Source organism: Petaurus breviceps, unplaced genomic scaffold (genome assembly GCF_028583685.1).
Source record: "Petaurus breviceps papuanus isolate PSGF00001 unplaced genomic scaffold, PetGlider_PUasm1.0 76, whole genome shotgun sequence".
In the NCBI taxonomy this organism is placed as follows: domain Eukaryota; kingdom Metazoa; phylum Chordata; class Mammalia; order Diprotodontia; family Petauridae; genus Petaurus; species Petaurus breviceps.
The window spans coordinates 54572882-54596161 of record NW_027186473.1 but is presented as its reverse complement, the minus strand read 5'-3'; the positions used below and the strand labels follow the sequence as shown (position 1 = coordinate 54596161).

The following is a 23280-nucleotide window of genomic DNA, read 5'->3' as shown; positions in this document are numbered from 1 at the left end:
TGCTTTGTTGTATTTTGCTCTGTTTTGGAGGGGAAAAACATTCCTAATACAAAACAGCTACCCAACTAATGTTACTATTGATATGATGAGAACATGCAGGGGTGTGTTAGAGTCAGTCCAAGAGGGCTGATTGTTAAATTTGCAACGTGAGCCATTCGTACCTTTGAAATTCCAAAATGCTACAAAATGTTGGCTTAATTTATTTTCTTGATTTTCTAGACTTAAATGAATAAGAAAATGTTAATAATGCAGATTAAACTTAAAAGTGTGTTTTATGTGCATTACTTTTTTTCCAGATGGCTGGTTGTTAAACATTTACCAGCACATCACTGAGAACATGGTTTGTGAAGTTATATGGATGAAATTCAGTTGCATTTCTCAAAAAGAAAATGATAGTTGTAAAGTTAAACACATTTGACTGCTTGAAAAATTTTTAAGTAAAAATTATGTTATTGTGGGGTTGAGAAAACCATCTTACCCACTAGCCTTCCGCTAAAACCATGCCAATCTCTCCAAGTCAGAAGAAAGTCTATTATATTTTCAGTGACTATCATGGGAGGTTCCTTAGTCTTCTCCTCTTCCTCCCCCTCTAATTTCCCATAACCTAAGCCAATTGTCATCCAACTGATGAAGCTGACATCTTAGAGACCCCGTTAGGCCTAAGAACTCCTCTTAGAGGGTTTCTGGAAAGAAAGGGATTTTTTCCTATTTCTGAATCAGACAGATCCAGCAATTCTAGGCAATACATCACTTAGAGGCAGCTGCAGAATCTCTTAGACATTCCTATAAGGAAGCAGTTGTGTGGCCAGCTTCTCTTTTTCATGAGAGATGAAGGGAAGGAAGGCTTGGCCATTTCTATATACTGAAGCACCTAGTTTCAAAATATGCATTCTCTTTCACCCATCTCTTTTGAAATGCCTATTTTCTACCTTGAGAAATTAAAAGCTGGATGCACTTGATTGTACAATGGGATTAAGATGAATAAATTCATTTTGGTCTCTATGAAACAAATAACTGAGATGATGGTGGTATTTATTACCAGTCCAAACCATGAAAACCAAATGTGTGGTGGAGAACCATCATTCAAAGCTAAACCAGCCCTGCAGTACTTCCAAGTTTCCTTTAAAATTATAATGATCTATAGGCAAATTTCTATACTGTCCATATTCAGAATGTAAATCCCCATTTAGAGTGACCTAGATGAGGCAAGTGAAAGAATTTCTGATGAAAATTAGGGTTAAGATATCCCAAAGTGGAATAAGCTGCCTCAGGAGAGATTACCAGGCAAAGGCTGGGTGACTAGCTCTTGGGAAAGTTGTAGAGGGGGAAGGACTACCTGACCTGTGATATCTTCTTCCAACTCCGACATGATAGAACACAGTAGGAGAATTGCGGTTACCAGTCCCCTCCCCCCAATAAAGGCCCAATGGAAAATGCTCTGAAATGTCCAGTAGAGCTTCTCTCAGGGCCACCAGACATGTGATGTTTTGCAGATGAGGCCCTTTTCCTGAAATATTGCATTCACACTCATGCAATTTACTACATGTCGCTTTTCAAGGGTTTAGAACCTCTGCATGGTCAATGTTCTGGGGAATATGAGGGTTATTTTTCCCCATCATAGCCTAATATTTTCCCTAAGAATGCTTCTAAAGAGTCAGACCCTTACAACTGATGTGTATTTCAATTTTTTTTAAGCAACATTATCAGAAAACAGAATTCTGAAAGTAACAATATCCAAACATCCTTATCAATATTATCTTCCAACCTCATACACAGCAGTGTATGAGCTATGTTTCTAATATACAATATACTCTCTAAATTAAATTTTCCACAAAGGAAACTGTTTGGTAAAAGTGCATAATCATTTGCGAATTTCTGAATGCCATTTAGATCATTTTCATTTTCTACCCTTCTAAGTTTACGTGACTCAGATATCCATCGGTATGAATACTGAATAGCTGTGAACCTATTCCAAAGGCCTTGTTTTGCTGCACAAAAGCAGAGGGGGCCAAAGAAAACTGATGTGTGTGAAGAGAACACAGGATCATCTTTGACAATGGAGTGTGTGTGTGTGTGTGTGTGTGTGTGTGTGTGTGTGTGTGTGTAAAACCTGAGTGAGAGGGAGTGATCCCTGCTTTAGGATAATGCTGCCAAGGAAAAGCAAATCTATTCTTGCTCTGAGTCCCTGACTGGTTAACCCTTGCTGCTCACTGAATTTGGGCTCCCTCTTTAGAGTATATTAAAAAGAACTGATGCAAAGAATGCTTGCTGGCAGGGCTCCTAATATAACCTAAACACAATGGAAAAGAAGTCACTGTCACTTCCAACATCTCAGTTCACAGGGGAGGAACAATAAAAGTGGTGCCACACATCTCCAATGCCCACAACCATTAACTTTGGAAAACCAAGTAAATTAAGTCTTGGGGTTTTGTGTAGCAAAAGGGAGAAAAATCAGGGCAAACAAAATTGAAGATCATGTTATTAGGGTTTTTTTTTAAAAGACTATGTTGAAACATCAGAGAAAAAGAGCTAAGTTTTCAAAGTGACCTCTACATTTTAAGCACCTATTTGAGGGTTTAGAGGAAAGGTTTACAAGTAAAAGTCTTGCAATTGTAAAAACATGCCTATGGTTGCTGAAATTGTACTGTTATGCATTTAATTACTTTTAGTCAGCAAATGCTTAACTTTTTAAAAAAGGAGAGGAAAATTTTTAATTCAACTCTGCAAAATTTATCTTCCAAAAAGTTAAATAGATTCTCCTTATTTGTCCCTCTTCTCCTCTGCCTCCACTTACTTCTCTTCACAGTGTTGACTCCATTTGACACCAAAGAACTATATACCAACCACCACCCTTGACTCCTTCTCCTGCCCACCAACTGGGCCAATGTGCAACCCCAAAAGATGCCTTTTCATTCCTATTCTTGAGCAACTAGAAGAAGTCACACCACTGTACTGACCAGATCCACCAGTCATGTTATCTACTATCAACATGGCCCTCATTCATACGCAGAAAAATTGTCATAACTTCCTGACTCCCTCTTTTCCCATCAAACAAAACTGGGGTTAACAAAACTGTTTACAATGCTTTCCTCTCTTGTCTTTGTAGTTCAATACTCTTCCTTATTATATGTATAAGTATATGCTACTGATCCTTAGAATTTTGCAACACCAACTGTAACATCCTTCTTCAGTCTAGGAATGTAGGTGAACTGATATTGCACATTACAGAAGACATACACATATACATAGGTTTAGACAAAGCTATATTATTAAGTGAGGCCTTATTAAGAGTTTGGGCAGCTAGGTGGCTCAGTGGATAGAGTGTTGGGAATGAAATCAGGAAGATTCATCTTTATGAGATCAAATCCAGCCTCTGACCCTTACTTAGTGTGACTCTGGGGAATTCAATTTATCCCATTTACCTCAGTTTCCTTAACTGTGAAGTGAGCTGGAGAAGGAAATGGCAAATCACTCCATTATCTTTGCCAAGAAAACCCCAAATGGGGTCATGGAGAGTTGGACATGACTGAAAACAACCTTACAAATATCAAGAGCATTAGAAAATTCTTCTGCCTTCCCCAAGGAATTCCAGTAGTCTACACATGGGGTGGAGGGTGGGGCATGGATGGAGAATAACAACATAAGCACTCCTGTTTGATTCCTCATGAGAGAACCCAAAGCCAACTTCCTGGCATCCACCATATCATTGGCCCCTAAGTGACAAATGTCCTTTGCCTTTTGCTTCTATCCCCTCTCCCCCATTACTGTCGAATCACTCAGGTTTTTAATTTCGATGTTTTCCTCCACTCCTCACTCTCACTCCCACAACATATCCAATCCATTGCCCTATCTTGTTCCTCCATAGTCCAGCTTCTACACATTTACATCTCTCCATTCACCTGAATTGAGGCCCTGATGGCCTCTCCCACCCTATTTATGGCAAGAGTCTTCTGATGATCTCCCTGCCTCATGTCTTTCTTACTCCAATCCCTTCCAAAGTAGCTTTCCTCAAGAACAGATCTGATCACATCACCCCTCCTCCCACCACACTCAGAAAGTTACAGTGGCTTCCTATTACAACTCGTGAAAACAAAAATACAAATAAAAAACAAAAACACATCTCCTTTTTGTCATTTATAGCCCTTCAAAACCTAAGTCTATTACTATTTTCACAATCTTCATTACTCCCTTGCATATTTATTTGTTTTTGTCCAGCCATACAGTTCTACTTGTTGTCCCTCACACACAATTCTCCATCTCTTCTCTCCACGTGCTTACACTGAGCATGGGGTAGCAGATAGAGCTTTGCGCCTCAAGTCAGGAAGACCTGAGTTCAAAACCAGACCAAAGTACGCACTGATTGTGCGATCTTGAACGAGGCTCTTAACCTCTGCCCCAGGTTCCTCATTCATCTGTAAAATGTAGATAACAACAGCACCCACTTTCACAGGGTTGTTGTGAGGCAAATGAGATATTTGTAAAATACTTAGCACAGCATCTGACACACAGCAATCATGCAGGCTTGTTTCCTTCCCCCCCCGCCCCCCACCTTGTCCTCCTTCTCATCTTCAGTTCTTAGAATTCCTGGCTTTTTTCAAACCTCAGCTCAAGTGCAACCTCAGCAAAAAGCTTTTACTGCCCTCTCCCCCATCCCCGCTGCTAGTAGCTTCCCAACTCTACGTTTACATTCCATCTATTTTCTATGGATCTTGTGTGCACCTATGGTATTTATATACAAGTCATCTCTTCTGTGAAAATGTAAGCTCACTGAAGTTAAGGCCTGTCTTTGTTTTTCCTTTGTATCTTCAGTCGGTGCTTTTAATAAATGTTTGCTGACTGAATGAAAAAGCAACAGCATAACAGCAGTAGAAGTCACTTTATTAGGTGTTTTTGCTCAACTGGTTTCAGGAAATATAGAGAGTAGTTTGGGTGTCTTCTAGAAAGCATGTACTGGAAACAAAGCAAAATATAATAATTAATTTTTAAAATAAAAATAACATTACTTGATTTCTTCTCATCCAGAATAGAGTACCAGAATAGAGCTGAAAAGGGCCCTTTACCTTTTGAAAACTGCTCTTTTTGTTTAAGCTAGGAGCTTAATATCACAGGAAGCTACCTAAGAGACGAGACACCGTGGATGAAACACAGGAAACACAAATCTGAAAGAGTCAAGCCCTTGACCCAGTCAGATTTTCAACATTCCACCAAAACTATGGTTCTACATATTTTTAAACATCATACCCAGTTCCCAAAATATTCGACCATTTAAAAGAAAACCATAATGCATGAACATATACACAAGAGGGGGGATGACACACTTATTTGTAGGGAATTATAGATACTCTACCTTTCCACAGCACTTGGTTTTATCTATAATTTTTAGGGCAAACTCCTTTCCAGTAGACCTATAGAAAGATGAGAAGACAACTATTATTTAACAGACAGACCATAAAATCCCACCTCAGTATTTACTTGATCACAAGGTATGGAGAAAAAAATTGGCATGCTGTCTACACAGTAGATATTCTTGTGAGAAGCAGCATAGAAATTTTTGAAAAGAACTTAGTATAATGAGAATGGGAGTAACAGATAACCCAGGAAGGACACTTTTTAAAAATTTAATTTTTTTAATTTAAATTTTAAGTTCTGAACAGTCTCCCTCCCTCCCCACCTCCATTAGAGAATGCTACCATTTAACATATGTATGTATGTATGTATGTATACACACACACACATATATATATATACAGAAATACACACTGAGAGATCCATATACATATATATAGCCATGTGTGTGTGTGTGTGTGTGTGTGTGTGTGTGTGTACAACCATAATATACACACTTCTATTTATCAGTTCTTTCTCTGGAGGTAGATAGCATCTTCTTTCTTAATTGATTTGAATATTTATAATACTTGGCCATTCACAGCTATTCTTCTAACAATATTACTGTCACTATATACAACATTCTCTTGCTTCTGCTCACTTCACCCTACATTATTTCATGCAAATCTTTCCATGTTTATCTAAAATCACCCTGCTCCTCATTTCTTATAGCACAATAGTGTTCCATCACAACCATCTACCACAACCTGTTCAGCCACTCCCCAACTGATGGACATCCCCTCAATTCCCAGTTCTTGGCCACCACAAATAGAGCTGCTGTGAATATTTTAGGACATAGAGGATCTTTCCCTTTCTCCCTGCTCACCCTGGGAAGCAGACCTACACCTGAACCCATGGAATATTAAAAGAACCAGAGAAAAGCTTCTAGCACAGGTGGAAGGCTCCACGGATGATTTAGAGAAACACATGGGCATGAATGGAGAGGGATGAGTAGGACTGAGTTAAGATAAGCACCACAGAAAGTGGCTTCCAAACCAAAGAATGCACTGGCCCAGCCAAGTTCGGCAAAAATTTTGCACAGTAATCTAGGCTAAACAAATGGAAAACACGTATCATCATTTTTTTGATACCATCACATCAGGCCCGCTACCAGGATCATGATGGCTCTTACCATTCAGTCAAGAAGAATTCACTGAGCCCATATATATATATATATATATATATATATATATATGTATTTTTATATATATAGCCAGTCACAGTGCTAACAACAGAGGTTACAAAGAAAGGCAATAAACAGTCGCTGTTCTAATAAGTCTAATGGGGGAGACAACATATAAATAACTGTACAAACAAGATACAGACAGGAAAAATTGGAGATACTATTAAAGGTAATATACTAGCATTGAGAGGAATTAGGAAAGGTTTCTTGCAGAAATTGGGATTTTAATTGAGACTTTAAGGAAACTAGGGAAGTGTAGAGAATTCCAGGTGAGAATTCCAGACATGGGAGACAATCCCAGGTGGGAGATGGTATGCCTTATGTGAAGAACAGCAATGAGGTCAGTGTCACTGGATAACAGAGTGTGTGCTTTAGGAGCAGTGAGTAGTAAAGCGTGAGAAGAATGGAAAAGTTGGAGGGGGCTTTGAATCCCAGCAGACTTTATGATTGATCCTGGAGGTGACAAGGAACCACTGGAGTTTACTGAATGGGGCTGGGAAAAAGGGGGGACATGGTCAGACCTGCCCTTTAGGGAGAACATTTTGGTGGCGGAGTGGAGGATGGACTGCAGAGATGGCAGGCACTCAAGGCAGGGTGACCAACCAGCAGGCTACTGTAATAATCCAAGTGTGAGGTAATGAGGGGCAGCACCAGGGTGGAAGCGATATCAGAGGAAGGAAGGAGTGATCTAAGAGAGATGCTACAAAGGGAAGATTGACAGGGCTTATCAACAAGATGGATTTGGGGGAGGTGAGAGTGAGGAGTCAAGGATGACAGCTAGGTTAAGAACCTAAGTGACTGGGAGGATGGTAGTGCCCTCAACAGTAACAGGCAATGGAGGATTTTGGTGGGGGAAATAATGAGTTCAGTTTTGGACATGCTGAGTTTCAGATGTCTATGGGACATCCAGTCTGAATTGGAAATTTGAGTCTCAGTTTAAGGATGAGGTAAGTAGATCTGGGAATCATCAGCCTAAAGATGTTAATTGAATCCATGGAGGCTGATGAGGTCACCAAGTATGTGAGATGAGGGCTCAGAACAGAGCCTCAGGGAACACCTATGGTTAGCCGGCATGAAATGGATAAAGGTCCAGCAAAAGAGGCTGAGGAGAATTCAGAGAGGTAGGAGAAAAACCAAGAGAAGGTAGTGCCCTGAGGACCTGTAAAGAAGAAAGTACCAAGGAGAAGGTTCTTGAAAAATAGGGAAAAATAGAAGCTTTGTGAAAAAGGAGGGATGGTAATATTCAATCTGCTGGAGATGATGGGATTGAATGGAATTGCTTCTGTATGTAAAAGCCTTGGCAAGGAGAAAGGCCACCTGTTTATGTGAGACAAGTAAAGGAGAAGATAGAGGCAGAAGGCATCTGCATATTGTGAGATGAGTAGGAGAGGATAAGAGAGAACTCTCATCAGCAAATAACCTTGATTTTCTTCAGGTAAATATGAGGCAAAGATTTCTGCTTGAAAGGGTGAAGGAAGGGAGAGTCATGGGAGGTTCAAGGACAAATAAAAAAGTTTAGATAAACCACTACAATACATGGTACATACTCAATTAATAAGGAGCCATTAAAGTTGTTCAGAAAATATTTACAGTAGAAAAGAGTAGATATACAACACACAGTGGTAAATTATTATATTAACCTTGTGCTTGATAAGCATAAAGATTTAAGCTTTCAGGATAAGAATTCACTAATAAAAATTGTTGGGAAAGCTGGAAAACTGGCAGAAACAATATCTACACCATTTATCAAGATAAAGGCAAAACGAATATATGATCTAGACAGAGAAGGAGATACCATAAATAAATCAGAAGAACATGGAACATATTACCTATCAGATTTTATGGATATGAAAAGAATTTGTGAATAAACAAGAGATATAAAATGGATAATTTTGTTTACATTAAATTAAAAGGTTTTTGTATAAATTAAACCAATATATCCAAGATTAGGAGGAAAGAAGAAAATTGGGGGGGGGAAGGAATTTAAAGACAGTTTCTTAGACAAAGGCCTTAAATCTCAAATAAATAGAGAACTTTGTCAAGTTTTTAATACTTTACGTCATTCCCCAATTGATAAATGGTCAACGGATATGAGCAGGCAGTTTTCAGAAGAAATCAAATCTATAGTCATATGAAAAAAATGCTCTAAATCATTATTGATGAGAAAGATGCAAATTAAAACAACTTTGAGATATCATCTCACACCTATTAGACTGACTAAAATGATAGAAGAGGAAAATGACCAACATTGGAAGGGATGTAGAGAAATTGGGACACTAATACACTGTTGCTGGAGCTGTAAACTGATCCAGCCATACTGGAAAGCAATCTGGAATTATGCTGAAAGAATTATAAAACTCTATATATACCCTCTGACCCAGAAATACCACTATTAGATCTGTTTCCCAAGGTATGGAAAGGGGAGAGAACCTATATTTTTTAAAAATATTTATAGTAGCCCTCTCTGTGGTCCCAAAGCACTAGAAATTGAGAGGGTGCTCATCAACTCGGGAATGGTTGAATAGGTTGAAGTATATGGTTGTGATGGAATACTACACTACTGTGCTGTAAAAAATGATGAGCAGGATGATTTTAGGAAAGCATGGAAAGACTTGCATAAAATAATGAAGTTGAAATGGACAAAACCAAGAGAACATTAGATACAGTAACAGCAACAATGCTCAAAGAGTAAATGTGAATGACTAAACTGAGTTATATGAATATTCCAAATAACTACAAAGGACCTATGAAGGAAGATCCTATCCATCTGCAGAGACTGTATGGAACCATGTAATGTATGGTTTCACATGTATAACTATGTCATATGTTGGCCTTCTCTAGTGCAAGGCTGGGAGAGGGAAACAGTTTGGAACTCAAATGTAACAAAAAAATTAAACAATTATTAAAAAAAATAATTATAGAAGACATCTCTCCCCTCATTCCTTTGCAGATGTGGGAGGTTAACTGGGGGGTGGAACATTGCATATATTTTCAAATTTTTTTAATGTATCAAAGTTTTGCTGATCCCTCCTCCCCTTTATCTTCAAAAAATATATATTCTTAGGCACATGGGATGGTTCTATGGAAGGGGGAGGAATACCAGGAGAAATTTACGTGGTGTAAAAACAAAAGATCTCAATGAGAATTTATTTCAAAAAATAAATTAGTTACAACAATCTCTCCAGGAATTCCTATCTCATTTTGGCATGGAGGTAATACAGTGGGTTTTTGAAAGCTGTGTGAGTGTAGTGTAAGCTCTGACAGGTCTTAGCCAAACAGACCTAACAGATTGTGGGTGTCTAGGGGTGGAGGAGCTGAGGGTCTTCCCAATGAGTGCACAGCGGTTCATCACCAGAAGCTTGGACAATTGATGATGGTTGTGGGGGAGGTCATGTGGTTCATGAAAACCATCTTATTAAGGTGGGAAGATCTCAAGTTCCTTGAGAGCAGGAAATGTCTTTTATTTCTCCTTGTATCCCCAACAGTTAGTAAGTAACTAGCACATAGTAAGAGCTTAATAAATGTTTCTTGATTGACTGATCTGTACCAGTGAAAAGAGCACCCATGTAGATGGGTGAACACAAAGCTACTGAAGTCGTGAATTTGCAACACACAAAGACTGTAACTGTAGGAGAACCATTCATTAAAGAGTACTGCAGTGCACTTAGAATACATTAGCTCTGAAACTGCAACTGCTTTCGCCAGGTTGTCATAGTTACACATTGACACGGTCTCTTTCAGAGGGAGAACCTTTATTTAAATAGCTCATGAGAAATGTAAAGCAAACACCTCTGATGAATGTATAGAAATTATATCCTATGTGCTTAATTTTTCACTGATAACTGCATTCGGTGGGCCACAGGTAAAAGTGGCCACAAAGCACAAGGTTTTGATGAAATTCATTTAGATGTGTGTGATCTGCTACAGCTGGCACAGGGTACAAGCCACCCCCCTGCCCAGGACATCAGCCAAGTACAGTCACTGTCAGTCACACTGAGCTGCCAGTACTAGGGCCTGGCAGCAGAGGGGATAGAGCCTGTGGCCCTTTAAAAATTAATAGAAGAATATGGCTAATTAAGCCTGGAACAACTTAACTAGAACATATGAAAACACTTCCACACAAACTGCTGGCATCTGCCCCTTGTGTGCCCTTTGTAAAAAAAGAAATGACTTTTAGGTGCTGAAGAGTGAAATCCGACTCCTGCAGCTGAGCAAGAAGATGCCCTCGGGCAGCAGCAATGGCCAGTGTTTATTACATCGTGTACAAGAATTAAAACAAATGTGGTTAGCGGCTGTCAGGCTGTGTACGCAGACAGCTACAGACTGACCCCAATTCAAATCGAAAAGATCTTCAGTCTTCATTTTAAAGAGATATGTTTTCCTTTCTCTTTGTACATTTTAACAGTGTTTTTATACAATGTAGTAACAAAAACTAAGAGTTAAGCAGAGGCTATTGAAGTGGGTTTTCCCAGGAGACTTCTAAGATCCTCTCTAAAGTCAACAGAATCCACAACACTGAGATTAAGGGGAAAACAAGTGAGAGGAGGGTGCTGGATAATGACTTGTTTTCAAACTTTAATGTTTGGGATTCTTTTTCCCCTCTCCCCTCAGTCAGCTTAAAGGAATAAGATCCAAAAGAAGACAGAGTAGTGCAGTGAAAAGAGTCCTGAATTGTATATAGAGATCCTGGGCTCCAATCCTACTTCTGCTTCTTACTTGCTAGGTGACCTTAGGCAAGTAATAACCTTCTCTGGGCCTTGATTTCCTTATTTGTAAAAGGACAGAGGCAGGCACAGGGAACCTGAGGTCTTGGGGTCACATGTGGCCTTCTAGGTCCTTGGGTGCGGCCTTTTTGACTGAGTCCAAGTTTTATAGAACAAATTCTTTTATTTAGGGCATTTGTTCTGTGAAGTTTGGATTCAATCAAAGGGCTGCACTTGAGTACCTAGAGGGTCTCAAGGCTACAGGCCCACCCGCCCCCCCCCACCCCAGGTAGTCAAAGTGATCTCCAAGGGACCTTCCACTCTAAAGCTATAATACCTTGATCTTTCTTGAACTCTAGGGCTGAGAGAGTCCATCAGGGCTTGGAACCCTTCAGTTACTTTGTCATTTCTCAAAAAGCATCTTGGAGGGAGAAAAGTTGGCTCTCAGGAAGCATCTGACTCCTGGCACTTTTTGCAATCTTGTCAAGTTTTTAAGTAACTCCTCCCTACTTGGGTTTCATTGCTGCTAAATTTCTGGGTTATCTAGGATTAAGACAGGTTTGGGAAAATCACCATCAATCCATTGAATCTATTGTAGCATCATTGCCACCACCCCTTCAGTTGGTTTTAATTTACTACAATAAAATCCACCACTGGCTCCTCCAAAAGTTGAAAGAAGACTCCTCCAAAAGCCCCAACAGGAAATGAAAATTCCTGTAATCACTGTGCCTGTCTACAGTCACCAAGTTGGGTATGGTGCAGTTCCATGGCCAGTTAAACTCACTTTTGTAGGCCCAGGGGTTGTAGAGCCCACAAAAATTCTAGTCATATCACCGTTTAAAACTACTGATCTCTGAGACCCTAAAATCAAGGCTGTGTATGATGGGCAAAAGATGAAATAAATGAGGAAACAAAGGTTCGAGTTTCCAAGTATATTTATTTATTAAGCAAAGCATGCCAATTGCATAACAAATCAGGATTAGGCATCCTCAGCTTGGCCTTGGACCCCAACCATAGGAGAAGACAGATTTTGATGTATTAAAAACAATGAATTAGGGGCGGCTAGGTGGCATAGTGAGTAGAGCACCGGCCCTGAAGTTGGGAGGATCCGGGATCGGTTCTGGCCTCAGACACTTAACACCCACACACCCCCACACACACAAAAAAAAAACTGGCCATGGAAGCTTGGACAAGTTACTTAATCCCAAATTGCTTTAAAAAAAACAACAACAAAAACCAATGAATTATATAAGACCTACTAATTAAAAGCAGACAATTAACCAGGATACAAAATTAGGTAATCTGATTTCTAATTGGAAGAAAGATTGGGGACTTTCCAAGTTGAGAGGGGTAGAACAAACAGGTACAATTCCCTAAAATCAGAAAAGAAAAAAAAATGTGGCTTACTCCCCCCAGGTGTCTTTATTCCATTGAAGGAACATGGAAACATATGGGCTGCTTGAGATGTATAATTGTGAGAAAACTCTTTGCATCAGTCTTGGGATTTGACTGTGTTTCTGGTCAGCATAACCTAGGTGGTTAATTAAGGGTCTCTAAGCTGGGTTCAAATATTGAAATAGAGTTTTCTCACAATTCCCACAACTGAATAAAGTTTTCTCACTAGACAGAAATTGGACAAGACCCTGAATTGAAGAGAAAGGGAGCTGAGCTAGCTCCAGAATTGAGTCACAAGATGGAATCAGTGTGTTTCACCAAATTCCCACAATTAACCACTTGCTGTTCTAATTCCCTCGCATGTAACAGAGTCACTGGTCCATCTGCTTTAAAACTCTCATTCCAGAACCCAACTAAGTTGCGATGTTTTTGAAAAACTGACACGACCTTTGGCCTTGTACACAATGGGCACATTTAGCTTACAGGAAGTGAAAAGTTTCTGCTAAAGAACTTTGGTTAAGGAGTAAAGAAACAAATTGGAATCATCTAAAGGAGTTCACAAATCCCTCCATGTGCAATGATCATTATGAAGCTTATTTATAGACTCACCTCTCTATGCATTCCTTCACCACTGCAAAATTGCCATCACCAATGACCTTCCCAATTCTGTATTTGTCAAGAAGAGTTGATGACTCAAAGCACCGGTTTCCATTCACACCTGCAGAAAGGACAGCACAAAGGTCAAAGGAAGCAGAAGCAGCAACTCGCCTTGCTTTCCATGGAAATTTGCAATGTAAAGATTTCTAGACCCAAAGAAAGAAAGAAATAAGAGCTGGGGGCTGCCGATCTCTTAGATCTCTGGGTCAACTTGACCTCATTAGTGTAGGGAGTATTTACTGTTGGTGCCACGTTAATATAATGGAAAATTTAACAAATTTCAGCTTAATCTCTCAAACCCCAGATGAACTAAGTCATTAGCATGACATTAAAAGGAATTCTAACTAAAGTTATCCTAACAGGTTTTTATTCAGGCTTATTCAACCCTGAAAAAGCTGTTTGAATATTGGAAAACAGGTTACTTTCCCTGTAGGCTTTCAAAGAACAAATAAAGTACAGAGCAGGATTTCTATGAACCTGCATTTTTTTGTTTTATATTTTCATGAGTGCATTTCATTATAATGGGATTTTTGGTAACCTTATGCATTCATTTTATGCATTTAAAAACATTCATCTGAGTTCAACAGGCTTCACTATACTGCCAGAGGTGCCCATAAGACAAAAAAGTTTAAGAACTCTGCTATAGAGTAAGGACAGAGCAAAATTAAATTTCGAAGTATGCATATACTAACTTTCCATTACAATTTAAAATTTACATAGTTTAAAAAGGAGAGGGGAGGAGATGGCTGATCTACTTTCACCAGGGCTTTGACAAAGTAGCTAGTTATCAGTTAATGTGAACTATAAACAGGGTTCTTTCTAAAAGAGCACAACTCTTTCCTCCTCCAAACTGTGCTACAAAATGTCAGTGATTTCAGCCCTCAGAGCATAGAACTGAAAATGAAGCAGCAGTCCATCTAGGAAGAGAAGAGCTCCTCCTTGCTCCCAGAGTTGTTGGATGGAGATGATTCTGGTGGAAGAATAAGATGGGGAAGTGCCCACCTGAGGGTCACTGAGGAAGAGCCTCCATGTCTAACGGTCCAAAGTTTGAGGCACTGTGTCAGAAAGCTGGCTTAGGAACCAGGACAAGCTGCCTCTGACACATACAAGCAGCATAAGCCTGCCAATCACTCAACCTCTCAGAGTCCCAGGCAATTTTCTAAGGCTATAAGTTGAAGAGGAGGCACTATTCGGTATAGGTACAAGGATGAATTCCCCATACTAGTGAAATCCTAGGCCCAGTCGCGGACTCTATTTTCCCAAAGCTATAACCTTTTGTGACACAGGGATGGAGGATGGCATAGCAAGAAGACAGAAGAAAGCAAAGCTAAGTCTCAAATCCAAACTGCAGTAGACAGGCAGAGAGCTTGAAGACTGGTTATAGGCCATGGAAGCTCAATCACTTTTTGTGTCATGGACAGTGACAGTGGCAGTCTAGGAAGACTACTGAGCCCTACTCAAATTAGTGTTTTGGGATGTTTAAAATAAAATATGTGGGATTACAAAGGAAACTAATTATATTGCAATAATTATCAATTTTTAAAAAAATGTTCAAGGATCCCAGATATATAATTGCTGTTCAAGATGAACATCTTTGAAGGCCCTTGAAAAAAGTTTCTAAATCAGGGTGATATCCACACACAGTAGATGACATTACTGTCTTTAGGAAATCTGATTGGCTCTAGGCTTCTCGTGGACAAGGCCACGTTTTCTGTTATTTTACTTGTCTGGTGCCTTTGTCCACAGAGGACACACACAAACACACACACAAATCTGATATGCTGAAATAGGCAAAGCTCTAGCCCATACCTGACTATCAGTCTACTATCAGGACATAAGTAGATCCTAATTTAACACAAGTTTTCACCAACTTTCAAAGCACTTCCTCTAATTGCTACTGGTAGTAGTGTTCTGTTTAAAAAGCTTCTATTGAATGGCAACCTACCTTCCGGACTCAGGCAACGGTACAGTTCAGGTGCCCCATTCACATTGGAAGAAGACCCACAGTGTGGTGGAATCTAAGAAACAGCAAACAGTCTGTTATTTCTCACAACAAAAGGCCAATCAATGGTTAAGGAATAAAACTAGTAGATGTTTATAAAACACCTAGAGAGAGTAACAAAAAGCAACCATGAACATGTAGAGCCCCATTTGCTACTTACCATTTAGCAGTGAATAGAACACTGGGCCCAGAGTCAGAAAGACCAGAGTTCAAATTTAACCTCACAAACTTAATAGCTGTGGGACCCTGAGCAAGCCATTTAACCTGTCTGCATAAAATCGGGGAAAGGAAATAGCAAACCACTCTGGTATCTTTGCCGAGAAAACCTCATGGACAATTGGCCCATAGAGTCACAAAAAGCTGGACACTACTGAACAACTGTGCCTGGTACATTAAGTGCTATATCAATGTTATTTATTGTGATATAATATACATATAATTACATATGCTATCATAATATTACATTATTGTTATCATATATATGTACACACACACACACATTGTTGCTTTCTACTCATCCCAGTAATTCAGCGAAGGTCATTCCCAGCTTGAATATTTTCACTTTAGGTTAGTTACTTAAAGCAAAGAACCAGACACAAAGTAGCTGCCTATTGATTGGGGAAAGGTTCAACAAATTGTGTTATATGGATATGTACAAAGAAATAGCGACGATGATAAACACAGAGTAGCACGAAAGACCTACATGAACTGGTGCAAAATAAAGCAGAGCTGAGAAAACATGGACTAGAACAAGATAAATGGAAAAAGAACCACCACAAAACAATCAGCAATGAAGGCTGCAAAATTATAAATGTATGGCCCCAAAGAAAAGAGATGAGAAGACAAGTCCTCCCACTTCTTGGCAAAGCTGGAGGAAGGGGGAATCCATGGTCGGAGTGGGCATTTTAGTTTGGGGTTGGTTTTTTGTTATTTTTTATACAAGTGACTCCAAAGTTACAGTGTTTAAAAGCTTAAAACTGTACTAAGACTTTGGGGACACCCTATGTTGATCAATTTTGCTGATCTTTAAAGATTCTTCCCCTTTTAAAAAATGTGTTTGTAATAATAGATGGTTCTGGAGGAATATAGGGAGAGGAATATAGGTGGAAATTTAGGCAAGGTAAAAATAAAAGATATTGTAAAAATCTATTTTAAAAAAAGGTTAGCTAATGACAGAATGAATGGGGGCAGGGGTAAGAGTAGGTGATTTTTAGACTTTCTTGAAGAAAAAAAAGGGGGGAGCCCGACTCCTGCCCAAGCACAATTCTAAAAGCTGCTGCTGATTACATGAGGCTCAAGCACTTTTTAAAAACTCCATGCTTAGGAAATTGGTCAGATTTGGATTGGTTTTTGCAGTCAGTCAGGAAATAAACATTTGTTAAGCATCTACCATGTGCCAGACACTGTGCTAATCACCAGAGAGAACAAATACACACACATACATACAGTTTAAAAACATTTTAAAAGCCAGTTCCTGCCCTGTCTGGTAGAGTTTACAATGTAATAGGGAAGATTCTAGCTCATTTCTGCAACCCAGTTGATGCTGGGCCTTTGACCACTGGTATGGTTTGGGTTATGGTACTTAATTCTTGGATGTTAAGGCTAGCCTAGTCCATTTACTTCCTCACTCCATCCCCTGTCAGCAGATATTTACAGAGAGACACCTCAGAGCTCATCTAGTCTAATCCCAGAATTTCACCACAGAATAATCTGAGGCTTACAAAGAAGTAATTTTCCAGAGTCATATGTGTACCAAATACAAGGTCTGGGATCTAAGTCCATGCATGCATTTTTCTTCCAACTCTACTGCTTTCTGCATCTTACTACTCTAACAGGCCGGCACTACCCCACACAGCACGCTCAGTCACCCTTGCCGGCATCCCCAGGGAAGCCGGCTCACCACTCTAGTCCTCTGGGTGGCTGCTGAGTCAAAACAAGTGATGGATTGGTAGTAGCAGGACTGACTGGCATTCAAATGCTGGCTCTGTTCCTGGATGCCTGTGTGACCCCAAGTGGCTCACTTCACCTCGTTTCCCTCAGTTTCCTCACCTGTGAAATAGGAGATATTACTAGGTAACCTTTAAAGTTCCTTCCCTCTCTGAATCTACTTTCCGTTCACCAGAAATGCTAATATTTGATACATTGTTTCTGTTTCTAAATGTGAAGACTTTCAACAAAATTTCAAATATTTCAGCAAGAGCAATGAGATGCCCAGCAGAAGTGATGTACCTTTGAATTCGGTGATGTCTGTTAAAAGCAGTTAACATGACCCAGAATCTTAGCACTGGTCCTGTAATGGCCATGAGAACTCTCTCCAAAGTATGCTTTGGCTGATATCAGGACAAACAGCAGAAGGTTATCTGTCTCAACCCAAGGAGGGAGCTAGCCACTCAGGGCTGGAGGCAGTCTCCTTCCAGAACAAGCTGTCACAGTGGTAACGCGGGACTCTGATGCCGGCACCTTTGCTGGTTCAGGTTCAAGGTTGGGATGAAATGAAGCATTTACAGCAGATCACACTAAAGGAGGTTAACTCTGCCCATTACATAACAAGGACACGCTGCTTCAAGGATACACAGTGCGCTCATCTCCATCTAGAAATGCCATATGGTTGGGTAGTTCAGCAGGGTGCAGTACCTCTCATTGCCTTATGCACTTAGGCCCAGGGTCTATGTGGCTGGGACTTTTTATGCACAAAGGGGGCCAGGAAACTACATCAGCGAAGCCAGGGCTAATCAGGTCCCAGGGACAGCTTTATCATGAGCCATCCCCATATTGGCTGGGGTGGGAGAGACAGAAAAGGAAGCTGCTTCTGGGAAGTGGCGGTTATTCAAGCCTCCCTATGTTGTGGTCTGGAGGAAAGAAGCTGAACTAGGAGAAACCCTGGCAAGATGGAAAAGGGAATTGGTTCTGTGTGCACCTGTTTTACAAGTTGTGGAGCATACTTCTAAAATCTGACGACACAAAGGGCATGCTTTTGCTTGCATTTTCATGGTGGTGTGAGGTCTTTAAGTACTGAAATACATTTGGATATGGAGAGAATTTCCCAGAACCCTGGTCTCCCTTCTTGGTTACAGAATTCCTTAGACCTTTTTCTTCCAGTCTACTTGCCATTTCTATTTCTATTGTTTTCCTGACAGTTTTAACATCAACCTAACTCTTTTGGTGTTGAGTCATTTCAGTCCTGTCCATCCCTTCATGACCCCATTTGAGCGTTTCTTGACAAAGATACTGAAGTGGTCAGCCATTTTCTTCTCCAGCTCATTTGACAGATGAAGAAACTAAGGCAAACATGGTTAAGTGACTTGCCCAGGGTCACCCAGCTAGTAAGTGTTAGAGGTTAGATTTGAACTCAGAAAGATGAGTCTTCCTGACTTTGTCTGGCATTCTATCCACTGTACATAACTGCCCCTAACTCTACATATCAAAAATGGACATTTCAGTAAGAGTACAACAGGAAATAGACTGGTGTGGCAGGTTCTTCCAGCAAAATTTAAATAACAGAGGATGAGATGACTTTATCTGCTTCCCAGTTTGCCTGAGATAGAATTTGGAGTTCTGGAGTTCTGGAGCGTGATTCTGTGAAATCTCACTCTATGGAAACTTTTGGCACTTGATTTGTACTATGGAACTTCTGGGCTCATTTTAGGGAAGAGAAAGATAGCTGTATACAAGGAGTATCTGTGAGACCATGAGCAATTCACCTGTCCATCCTGCACCTGTGAGGAAAATTTTTTTTTAATTTCTTCAAGTATAGATTAGTAAGGAAATACTGTAATCTCTTCAATGCTTTAAACCACTAGATAACTTGAATAAGTTATCACATATAATCCTATGAAATGATCTAGTTTACTAAGGGATAGAGGGAAAAGAAAAAGGAGAGCAAAAAATAAGGAGCCTTCCACAGAAGGGGAAAAAGAATTAAAATACAGAGGAAGACCCTCTGCATAAAACTAAAGAGGGAAAATGGAAAGGTTCACAGCAGATTGAAGCAGTCTGCAACACATAACCAATAAGCAACTTGGAAGAACAGTGGTAAAGAAATTGTATGACAAGAAGAAAACATGGGTTTCTCACAGGGCAGGAGCAAGGGATGACAGGTGCCTAGCCAATGTTCCAGTGGCACCTCCTGGAAATGTTAGGAGAAAGCAGAGAGGGATGGAGCAAGTAAGATGAATGCCTTGTGATGAACTTCGAGGTGATGAAAGATCTGTTTAAATGTATATATGGTGACAAAAGTTAGATACGTACATTTTTTACTTTAATAACATGTGTGGCAGGTTAGAAACTGGGACATAACAATTACTGAGTGCCCAGGACTACGATCTGAATCTAGGGGCTCCATTTAGGATCTGTAGTGTGGGGGGGGGGGGTGTTGCACAGAGTGAACTGGCATAGAAAAACATGGAGGGCAAACTTGGGTGAGTTGCTTTCTGTGTTATTGAAGAAGACTCCAAATTGATGAGATCACGGTTGCATTTGAGTATTTGAATACAGTATTTGTTGTGAAAAGGTACATTTCTTCCTCTCTGTGTCATTCTTCCCCATTATCCTTTCACTTGTTTCCCAGGGTATTTGTCTCTTTGCCATCAGAAGTGGCAGGATAAACATGTTCCTCTGCTTTCTAGTCCATTTACATTAGAAATAAGAGCCTGCCTGGCTAGCAACAGGGGTCACAAAATCAGCCTTCCAATTATACTGATTACACTGCAGAGTATTAAACCATGGCTACTTCACTGAAGTCAGGAAGAAAGAGAATTTGTTGAAAATTTCTTCACTTGTTAATGAGCATTCATGCTTCACTAAGCAGCTGAGATGCTGAGACAGCCCAAAGGTTAAGTGACTAGATAGCATTTATTTCCAAGATGCTTCTTAACCAAAGCATACATCGATGACAGCATCTGGGATATTCTATTTCTTTGAATTTTCTGTAATCACTAAGTGCTTCAAAGAGACAGAATTGCAAGAGGAAGATAGGGGAGATAGGTTTGGGAAAGAGATTGCCTTTTTGATTAGGATTTGACTGGTTAAGGAGGAAGGAAATTGGCAGAAAAGCAAAGAATATATCGCTGACTGAGTTCTCTGCCTCTGTGAGATGGAACTGTTAAACCATCTACTCTAGTCCCTGTGCCAGCCAGATCTATTTTTTATGAGTAGAAAAGAAAATGAAATATTCAAGGATTATATCCTGTTTTGATCACAGAATTCTATGCTTTTCAAAGCCTGTTCACCATGCATGAATGCAGATTGAAGTGATACAGTAATGTATACATATCCCTTATCGCCAAATTGTATTTCCTACAGTTTCAACAAAGCACATGCTGATCATTTCAGTATGACTGACACAGTTCAGCGTTTATGTTTTTATAGCTGGAAAGCAAGTCAGAGAGTCCTACCCTAAATATCCTTGAAGGGAACTATCAAACATTTTCACCAAGCTGAAACGTTAAGAAAATTTTTCAGCATGGTTGCTGAAAAAGTTCACTTTTGTCTAGCAGTAGAAACAGCAGGCTAGCATTATGGTAAGGTAGAAGTGAAGACCTTTTACCTTCAGGTACTACTGGATTCTAGTCAGCACTAAATGAGATAATATGTATGTAAAGGTTTTTCAAGCTTTAAAGCACTGTATAAAATGTTAGCTATCATTACTTTTATTATCATTTGTGTTCCTTATTTGGCCTCCTATGGAGGCAGCATGGTAGAGTCAAAGGCCTGGACCCCAGCCTTGCCACTCAGTTTTCCTCGGGATCTTGGCCAAGTCCTTTTCCCTATTTTTGCCCCAGTTATTACATCTGTAAAACAAAGAATTTTAACTATTGATCTTTAAGGGCCCTTCTATCTCTAAATCTAGGACACAATGAAGTCAGAATGTAGGAGACACATTCATCAGGATCATTTTGTAAAACTGTAATGCAATTCAATTAAAAATTATTCTAAGAAAATAGAATAAGTGGGGGGGATAGGATAGAGGGAAATATAGTTAGTCTCTCACAATATAACTACTATGGAAACATTTTGCATAACTACACATGTACATCCTATATGGAATTGTTTGTCTTCCCAGTGGGGCTGGGTGAGGAGGGAAAAAGGGAAAGAATCTGGAAATCAAAGTTTTAAAAACAAATGTTAAAAAAATTATTTTTCACATACAACTGGGAAATAAGATATACAGGCAGTGGGGTATAGAATCCATCTTGCCCTACTATAAAGTTAGAGGGGGGATGGGAGAGGATATAAGAGAGAACAGATTAGGGGAAGGGGTATTCAGTACGCTCACTCTCTTGGGGTGGAGGGTAGGGGAAAGACGGGGAGAAAATTTGTAACTCAAAATCTTGTGGAAATGAATGTTTAAAACAGAAAATAAACAAATAAGACTTTTAAAAAAATTACTCTAAAAAAAATCAGAAAATCTTTGGTGAGCACTTCCTATAATACCATTATTGACATTTTGACCTGACTCTGACCTAAACTGATGTAAAGCCACAGAGTTCAGCTAACACGGACACCATCTCTAGAGGTCTCCTAACCTTCTAATAACAAACATCTTCAACGCTGTCCAACTCAGTTTTTGAGAGTTTATCATTTTCACATTTCTAAAGCACCCATTTTCTATAGGTGGACAATGGTTCAGGGAGACCTGAATTCAAATATGTATTTAATTACATAAACCTGGGCAAGTCATAATTTCTCTGTACATTTTTCATCTGTAAAATAGGTATGATAACAGCACTCACCTCAAAGGCTTGTTGTAAAAATCAAATGAGAAAATGTATGTAAAGTGCTTTGCAAGGCTCAAAGTACCATTGAAATGTTCGCTATGATGATTAGTTGAGTGACAGGAAGAAACGTCTGACAGAAAGCTGGCAAGTCATCTGAAACTAAGGATGTCAGACAACACCAGAGTTTGGTGGCCAAAAAGTAACATGTAGAAATTAAAAACGTGTGATTCAATGTTGAGGAAACAAGAGAGAATAGTCACTCCACAATAATAACTCAGCCAACAGCATACAGAATGACAGCCACTGAATCCACAGCCCATCTTCATCCAGAGAGACAGAGAACACAAGAATCATAATCTCTAGGGGTGGCTAGCTGGCGCAGTGAAAAGAGCACCAGCCCTGGAGTCAGGAGGACCTGAGTTCAAATCTGGCCTCAGACACTTAACACTTACTAGTCGTGTGACCTTGGGCAAGTCACTTAACCCCAATTGCCCTGCCCTCTCTGAAAAAAAAAAAAAAGAATCATAATCTCTTTTTAAAATGGAACAGCTTTCCAAAAAAATGAGAACTAACAAATATGAAGATGACAGCAATCATTTGTAAAATTAAGGTTTTTACCTAGTTATCTTATATTTAAGTTAGAATAATAATAATAAAATCTTCACCCCCAATTTGCAGTTGAGGCCTAAAATTTTTTTTTCTTTGTCTTTTGCAATGTCAACACAAGTAGTAAGTAGGGGAGCCAAGTTTTGAATCCAGGTCTTCTCATTCAAAATTCATGTTCTATTTATTATACCAGAATAGTTAAGTGTGAAATAGTGAAAATTTTGATTTAATATTTTAAATCAAATTCAATTTTTACTACTCTCAAGAAAATAGGTCAGTTCTAGATACTTGCCTATAAAGTAAGGTCCTAGTGGACCATTTCAGTGAATGAATTAACATTTATAAATAGGATATTTCTCATTTACATGCATAGAAATAGAACTAACATAGTTGTCCTTTGTTCTGTGTCAGGTTAAACATGCTCTCCTGTCCTCACTCTTTACATGTTCAGTCTTGCTTATTCTATTAATCAATATTAGCAAAATCTTTTTGCCCATGGGTAATATAAAGGCAAAGGGCAGGGCCTGGAGTCAGGAAGATTCCTTTTCCTGAGTTCAAATCCAGGCTCAGTCACTTACTAGTTGTGTGACTCTGGGCAAGTCACTTAACCCTGTTTGACTCAGTTTTCTCATC

The 23280-nt window shown here is 39.5% G+C and overlaps 1 protein-coding gene across 2 annotated transcripts in view; it reads right to left on the bottom strand.

Annotated features, from left to right (window-relative positions):
- DCLK2 (doublecortin like kinase 2) overlaps window positions 1-23280 on the bottom strand; it is a 224841-nt gene that overhangs the window by 35128 nt on the left and 166433 nt on the right. For both annotated transcript variants that reach the window (XM_069105496.1, XM_069105495.1), the window contains 3 exons: window positions 15269-15341; window positions 13276-13384; window positions 5348-5405 (listed from right to left, as the gene is read on the bottom strand). In XM_069105496.1, coding sequence (XP_068961597.1) covers window positions 5348-5405; window positions 13276-13384; window positions 15269-15341 — 240 coding nt within the window. The remainder of the gene's footprint in view (window positions 1-5347; window positions 5406-13275; window positions 13385-15268; window positions 15342-23280) is intronic.